We start from the raw sequence: 7,495 nt of genomic DNA, 5'->3' as shown, positions 1-7,495 counted from the left end.
TTAGCATGGGGCTCTGCTGTTGCGTGTATACGGTGACATTATTGCCGTGGTGATTTAGGTGTGTGTCAGAGCCAGCAGGTGACCTCAGCTCTGTGGTAATGAGCACAGTAAAACACCAGAGTGCTGGCCGCGGCCTGTCAATCACGCTAAGAGTAGCGCTGCTGGCTAAAGGGGATTACATCAGCGGGTGAGATCATACTGCATCTACTCCCAGGCTGGAGTGCCCTCTCATTCTCTCCCTCCCTCCCTCTCTCTCTATCTACTGCTGTCGCCCCACCACTTTGTCTCTGAGCCCTTGTGCTCATCAGACACACACACACACACACACACACACACACACACACACACACACACACACACACACACACACACACACACACACACACACAGAAAGAGAGACGTATTCTGCATAGAGAAACATTACCCCACGCTGAGCTTGCATATGCACTAAGTGGTTTCTAGTGCCTCCCTCTCTCTCTTTCTTTCTCTCTCGCTCATTGTCAGTTTCTCTTGTGTGTTTTTCCATCCAGAACTTTTTTCCAGAGCAGATGGTGGCGTGGTGTCAGGACTCTGATGGCTCAATCCCTCAGTCACAGCTCTTGCAGGTGAGGCGATGACTCAGTGAAGGGACACGTACGTAAATCTTGAAGAGCACACATGCAAGGACTTGATTCATTACCTAACCCCTTAAATCAAACTAATTATAATCCTAGAGCTAAATTAAACTCTAAAGTAGCCTCCCTGAAAAAGAGTGAAAACATGAAGATGATGTCACTGAAGAGGATTTGTTTTCATCTTTGTGAGGACATCTGGTCGTCCAGAAATACGCATGCACACACACATTTCCTGAAATCTGCTAATTACATTCACCCAGTGTTGCTACTGCCAGATTCTTTAGCTATATAAAAACCTGCCTAATTATTTCATTGCGATCTCTAAACACACCACGTTTCTATAGAATGATCTTTATACATTTAGTTTCCAGGATGAAACACAAACACGTGCGTTCCGTACATTCAGCCCCTCTTCAGCAAGTGTTCCCAATAGATGCTGTTTGTGTGTTTTTTGTAGAACTTTCTGAACTCCAGCAGCTGTCCAGAGATCCAGGGCTATCTGTACGTGAAGGAGCCCGGACGCAGGTCCTGGAAGAAACTCTACATGTTCCTGCGACGCTCCGGGCTCTACTACTCGACTAAAGGAACATCCAAGGTGATGCATTTCGAAAAACCTCAACTTCTTGTTTTTAAAGGGGGTTTAATTGACCTCTACAAAGCCAATGGTGCATTCAGGTGCTCCTCGGATGTGGACACGACTTGTTGTTCCAACTTCAGTGGTTCGTTCCCATTTATTCTGACGCCACATGAATGCAGCACAATCCTCGCAGTGTTAACGGAAGTGAAAAATAATTCATGTAGCTGCCCCCGCGGTTCGGATCTGCTTCAAAATGTAATGGCTTCATCCTTGGCCCATGCTTCACCCTTCCAACAAGTTACATGGAAATCGGGCCGGTGGTTTTTCCGTAATCCCGCAGACACGCAGACAAACTGAGCCGAAAACATTGCTGACGTCCCTTTTTCCTCCCCTCAACTGAACAGGAGCCCCGACACCTGCAGCTGCTGTCGGATCTGGAGGACAGTAACATCTTCACCATCATCTCGGGCAGAAAACTCCACAACGCTCCCACAGAATACCAGTTCTGCATCAAGGTAACTTAGTGTGTAGTGATTCCCTCAAACCCCCTGAAAGAAGAGACGCTTGTACCACAAAGCCGTCCTATCAGAGGCTTCCTAACTGATGCACCTCAACATATAGTGTGTGTGTGTGTGTGTGTGTGTGAGTCAGAGGACACAAGGGGTAAAACCGCCCAGCGGGGGTTCAAAACACACACTCAGCCCTGTGTGTCCCACTCCAGGAGTAATCTGTGGAGGGTCACCTGCTGAGCTGGGATAAACCCACTGGGATAAGCCAGGATGGTACAGGGAATCTGGCCCGCCTAACCCCCTGACCTCTCTCTCTCACACACACACACACACACACACACACACACACACACACACACACACACACACACACACACACACACACACACACACACACACACACACACACACGCTGGTGTTGACCTACAGTAGCAGCACTTCATGTCATTCATGACTGTTAGAGGTTTCATGTATCTGGGGAAATAAATAACAAGCTCATCGTCTTATAAATAATATCACGTCTGACTTTAGAATAAATCTGTTCATATGATTAGAGCTGCATTGATTAATCGATTAGTTGAAGTATTTTGCAGTTTTTAAGCAGTTTTTCATGCAAAAATGTCACAAAAAAGTTGTTTCCAGCCTCAGATATGAAGATTTCCTTCCTTTTCTCTGTCGTGTATCGTATTAAACTGAATATCTTTATTAAACTGAATATCTTTATTAAACTGAATATCTTTATTAAACAAGACTTTTAAAGACCACCTTAGACTATGAGACACTGGGAAGGAAGTTTTTCGCTATTTTCTGACATTTTCTGGACTAAATACGATGTTTAATATGCAGTTCATGACATTTCCTCTTTATCATTATGGGGTTATTCTCTTCTAGACACTTTTATTCTTCAGTGTTGTTTTGTAGCTATATTGCTCATTTAGGATATTCCATTATCAGCATTTAACCCCGATACAAGACCTGTTTTTAAAAGTAAGAATAGTAAAGCTTATTGCACATTTAATTCCAGAGAAAGAGTAAATAAGTCACATTTAGTGCCCGTTGCAGCTTCCTTCTGAATGTTGTGTGTGGCGCTGTGAGTCCTGTGTTGTTAACAGACTCCAGTGAGCATCACGGAGGGGAAGAGGATTGTTCATTAGGTGTAATCATATTAAAGCGAGTGCTGTCAGCATGAAATAACACATTCTTCAGTTTGAATTCATACGCAGTATGATGCGTCCTCGGAGGGGTTTGCAGCGACTGCCTCTCTTGTGGCTCGTGTGAGCAAACTTTGGAGAGATTTTGCGCCGTAACTTATCTTTTACCATTATTTCATTGTTACTTGTGGCCATAATCATGATGCATTTAAATACTGTACCACTGATGTACCAAACGTTAAGAAGAAAGAAGCAATAAAAAGACGACGTCACATGAAAGCTGTGATTTAAAAACAGATTCTGGTTCTGAACTCTTGCTCCGCCATGTCACAAGGTTTGAGGGTCCGGAAACTGAAAATGCCAGAAACCACAAAAGAGGCCTTTCATGTTTCATGATGATCATTAATTTAATGTCCCGCTGTGTCTACTGTTTGGTTTACAGCCCAGCAAAGTGAGGAGTGACTGTAAGGAGCTGAAGATGCTGTGTGCGGAGGACGAACAGAGCAGGACCTGCTGGATGACTGCCTTCAGACTGCTCAAAGTACTTCCTTTCACTTTGTTTTATTCTAGTTCAATCCGAGGCTGTGAGTTCACAGAGGGCTGACGGTTACTGCTAATTGGAACCCAAACTCTTAACAGTTACCTAATATGCAAATTCCCTTTTCTTGACGCGTTAACATGTAACTTCTCTTGTTCCTCGCAGTATGGGATAGTACTGCATCAGAGCTACAACGTTCCCCAGCTGAGGAAGTCCAACCTCTCGCCTTTCTCAGCACCTGTGGTGAGTATCTGCACCTTCACACAACCCCGCTCTAATGCGCCCACTCAGCCACGACTGATCCAGATTCATTGATCCATTAAATGCCACCATTAGATGGAGAACTGGACTCACTTTGTGGCCACCTTGTGCCTCGCTCTCCTTAAGAGCAAACGCCACGGGTTTGGATCTGGAGATTACACCGACTGCAAACTGTCTGAACTGCCGATCTTTCTTTCCAAGAATCATAATTGACAGCACACACACATTTACACACTTCTAACCCTCAAAGGCTTATGCTCCACATTCAGGTCAAACTATAACTCAAGAACATCCGACGCATAAGACCTTATCCCAGAGTTATTTTAAAGAGTTTACATAATGCTCAGACACACAGTTAAGTATAGTGTTAAAATATTGCACACGCAGCAACGGAGACCTGCACACTTGGTGTTACAGCAGGAAGAATGACCTCAGAGCAGGAAGTGTTGGCATCACATGTGCGTTACAGTCATGTTTAGATACATTGTGAATCATTTGAGCCGCAGAGAGAAGCTTGTGCTTCTCCTCAGAGCGGCATTTGTAGATTGACTGAAGTGGGTCTGTGTGCAGACAGGATTTGTCATGCCCCAGTGAGTGTGTCTGGCTTGTTTGACCTCTGACCCTTGTCTCTCCCCCACCCCACCCATCCCCACCCCTCCACCATGCTCCTTGTGTACCCCCCCCCCCCCCCCTCCCTCTCCCCACCTACCTCCCTTCCCACTCTGCCACGTCTCCTCACAGCGGAGTGTATCTGAGAATTCCCTGGTCGCCATGGACTTCTCCGGGCGGACGGGGCGCGTCATCGACAACCCCGTCGAGGCCCAGAGTGCCGCCCTGGAGGAGGGACAGACCTGGAGGGTAAGAAGGGGGATGAAGCTTTGGGAGGACGGGAACAGATTTAAGCTGTTTGATGAAATTAAAATGATGCAAAGTAGTTTTAGTAATATATATTTCCCTACTCCCCAACACTGCTTATCATACTGTGTGTTTTATCACGCCATCCCAGTGCACAGCTTTTCCTTTGTTGTGCGGAAGCCTTGTTCCATTTTGAACTCATTTATCTTTCCCCTGCATCACTTTTCTTAGTAAATTCAAGTGTGCAGCAGCTCCACTTATCTGTTGCTGAGATCACAGCTGAGGCACAAAGCAGCTGCTCACTTTGTCTTGTGGACGACTGCAACGCATTACAGTGTTTGTTGACTGCACTGAAAATGGAACTCTTTGTGTCTTTTGGTTTGAATGAGGGAATATGTTGTTATGTTTTGGTAAAATGTTGCACGTGTGTCCTTTTTGTCCACATAGAAACGGAGCCAGCGCATGAATGTCCTGGGCAGTCACAGCCCCCTGCACCCGTCCTCTCTGAGCACAGGTAACGCTCCCTTCAGACCACTCACACATGCAACATGAGTCACCTTGTGCAGACAGTCTTAGTGTTTAGCTGATAGCTCTTTGGTTATGAGTATAAGAACATTGTTTCCAAATGTTTTGTCTTTCAGTGATCCACAGGACACAGGTATGGTTTCATGGTCACATCCTGAGAGAGGAAGCTCACAAAATGATCATTCAACAAGGCCAAGTAGACGGGTAAGAACAGCTATAAACCCTTCTAATATATATATATATATTATATATATATATATATATATATATATATATATATATATATATATATATATATATATATATATAATATATATATATATATATAATATATATATATATATATATATAGATTATATATATCTATATATATATATATAGATCTATATATATCTATCTATATATAGATCTATCTATCTATCTATCTATCTATATATATATATATATATATATATATATATATATATATATAAAATTCCATGAAGACGTTTAATCATTTCTCTCTAACATTCTGTGTGTCAGGTTATTCCTGTTGCGGGACAGTCAGAGTAATCCCAAGGCATTCGTGCTCACCTTGTGCCACCACCAGAAGATCAAGCACTTCCAGATCCTACCGGTCAGTCACATTACACAACACGGTCACATTACCCTGCAGGAAGTAAGCCACGCTCACGGAGAAATCGGCATCACCAGCCATTAAACACCATCTGTACAAAACGTTATGACAATCCATCCAATAGTTGTTGAGATGTTTCAGTCTGGACCAAAGTGGTGCGCAGACTGACACTCAGGACTTATGTTGTTCTCTCGTGAGTAGTGATGAAGGTACACGTGTCTTGTTGTCCTGTGATGGTAAAGTCTTCTCTCCTCCCTCTGGCTCTGCTCTAAAGTGTGAGGAGGACGGTCAGGTGTTCTTCAGCCTCGACGACGGCGCCACCAAGTTCACCGATTTGATCCACCTGGTGGAGTTTTACCAGCTCAACAGAGGAGTGCTGCCCTGCAAGCTCAAACACCCCTGCACCGCCGTGGCCTTGTGACACTCCACACCCCCAACACCTCCAACCCCCTTTTTTTGCACACCTCTCTCACCCTGAGATCCCGTCCCCCCCGTCTGCCCCTTCCTCGCCAACGAAGGTGAGGGGATAGAGAAAAGTGAAGTCAAGTTTTTGGGGATGTGAACAACTCGGCCTTACCGCTGTTTGTAGCGTTGCAGATTGTGGACCAGCAGTCGCCCAACTCCTGCGATGTCGTGGAGACCCTGAAGAGTACGTTGTGAAAACACAAGTCGCCGAATTGCTGCGGGTTTCCCGGATGGATCCCTCCCTCACCCTTTGAACCCCCCCCAAACCTCCCTCATCCTCCAGGCCTGATAAGCTGTGGTGCCCGCCCAACCATCCTTCGCTACCGAGGTGGGCGGGGAGCGCCACCCTCTCACTTCCTCATCAATCATCAGGGATGGACGGGAACCTCTCTGGGTCTTATCGAACTCGATCCAGGAGTTTTCTCAATCTGTGCAGTCCAGTCTGGATAAGCTGACACCACGCCTCCCCCCCAACACCTGAGCGGACTCGATGCGGCCTCTCTTCTGTGTCCTGTCCCACAATCCCCTTTGTGCAACCCCCGATCCCGCCTCGCCTCCTCCACAGAAGCTCCGAGGAAAAGTCGGGAGAGAAGTAGCTAAAGGCGAGATGAGCAGAGCAGTGGCGAGGGTTTGCTGGACAGAGGAATGTTTATCAGGAAGGCTGAAACAAGCCTCTCTTGTAGAGTTGATTACTTGATGTCATTTTAATGCTGTTTTATTACTGTTGATTCAATGCAGAACTAGTTTTGCACTCCCGGGCGGACAGACGACAGCTGTTCTCTCTAGCTAAATGAAGCTGTCTGCTCTCCGTCCGTCCTCCCCCCCCCCCCACTTCTGAAAAGCATGCATGTGAATTTCCACCAGTTCTGATTGGATTACAGTGGCGTGGGAGCAAAGACTGAGTTAGGGCTGATTATGCAGTGCCTTTCAGGAAGGTTTGGGGACATCTTGGACCTCCGTGTGGCTTGAACCAACATGCTTTGATAAAAACAAAAACAAATGTGTGTCTCGAGACCATGAGGAAGAGGAGGAAGACTGTTAAAAAGACTGCTGAAAAGTGTGTCCACCCCCAAGCTTCTACCGTTTTAGTTTGTTTTTTTAATCGAAAGGGTTAAATCTGTTGGTGAATTTGTCTTTTGAATGTCATTTTCTTTTCCTAAGTCTGTTCTGAGCTCACTGCTTGCACATTTGAGTTATTGATTTGATAGGTTGGAGCTGTCATGTTCGGATTCTGACCACTGTTCCCTCACTCCAGAAAAGACAAATCAACAAAAGCACTCCCATAAACCTTTTTTTATATATATATATATATATATATATATATATATATATATATATATATATATATATATATATATATATATATATGAATTTGTGAACTCAG

The 7,495-nt window shown here is 45.0% G+C and overlaps 1 protein-coding gene across 2 annotated transcripts in view; it reads left to right on the top strand.

Moving 5' to 3' along the window:
- Positions 1 to 7,244, top strand: part of LOC115015558 (growth factor receptor-bound protein 10-like) — a 32,056-nt gene extending 24,812 nt beyond the window's left edge. Inside the window, exons 8-18 of one of the 2 annotated variants that reach the window (XR_003833004.1) lie at positions 531 to 605; positions 1,072 to 1,209; positions 1,596 to 1,706; positions 3,294 to 3,392; positions 3,555 to 3,632; positions 4,392 to 4,508; positions 4,953 to 5,019; positions 5,147 to 5,234; positions 5,553 to 5,646; positions 5,921 to 6,164; positions 6,236 to 7,244. Coding sequence is in view for 1 of the 2 variants with exons in the window: in XM_029442983.1 (XP_029298843.1) it covers positions 531 to 605; positions 1,072 to 1,209; positions 1,596 to 1,706; positions 3,294 to 3,392; positions 3,555 to 3,632; positions 4,392 to 4,508; positions 4,953 to 5,019; positions 5,147 to 5,234; positions 5,553 to 5,646; positions 5,921 to 6,067 (1,014 nt within the window). In the remaining variant the exon portion in view is untranslated. Of the gene's footprint in view, positions 1 to 530; positions 606 to 1,071; positions 1,210 to 1,595; positions 1,707 to 3,293; positions 3,393 to 3,554; positions 3,633 to 4,391; positions 4,509 to 4,952; positions 5,020 to 5,146; positions 5,235 to 5,552; positions 5,647 to 5,920 lie in introns of both variants that reach the window. The other variant, XM_029442983.1, reaches the window with a different exon arrangement.
- Positions 7,245 to 7,495: the final 251 nt, after the last annotated feature.

Source organism: Cottoperca gobio, chromosome 11 (genome assembly GCF_900634415.1).
Source record: "Cottoperca gobio chromosome 11, fCotGob3.1, whole genome shotgun sequence".
Lineage (NCBI taxonomy): Eukaryota > Metazoa > Chordata > Actinopteri > Perciformes > Bovichtidae > Cottoperca > Cottoperca gobio.
Note: the sequence above shows the minus strand (reverse complement) of the source record. Positions and strands in the feature narration are given on the sequence as shown.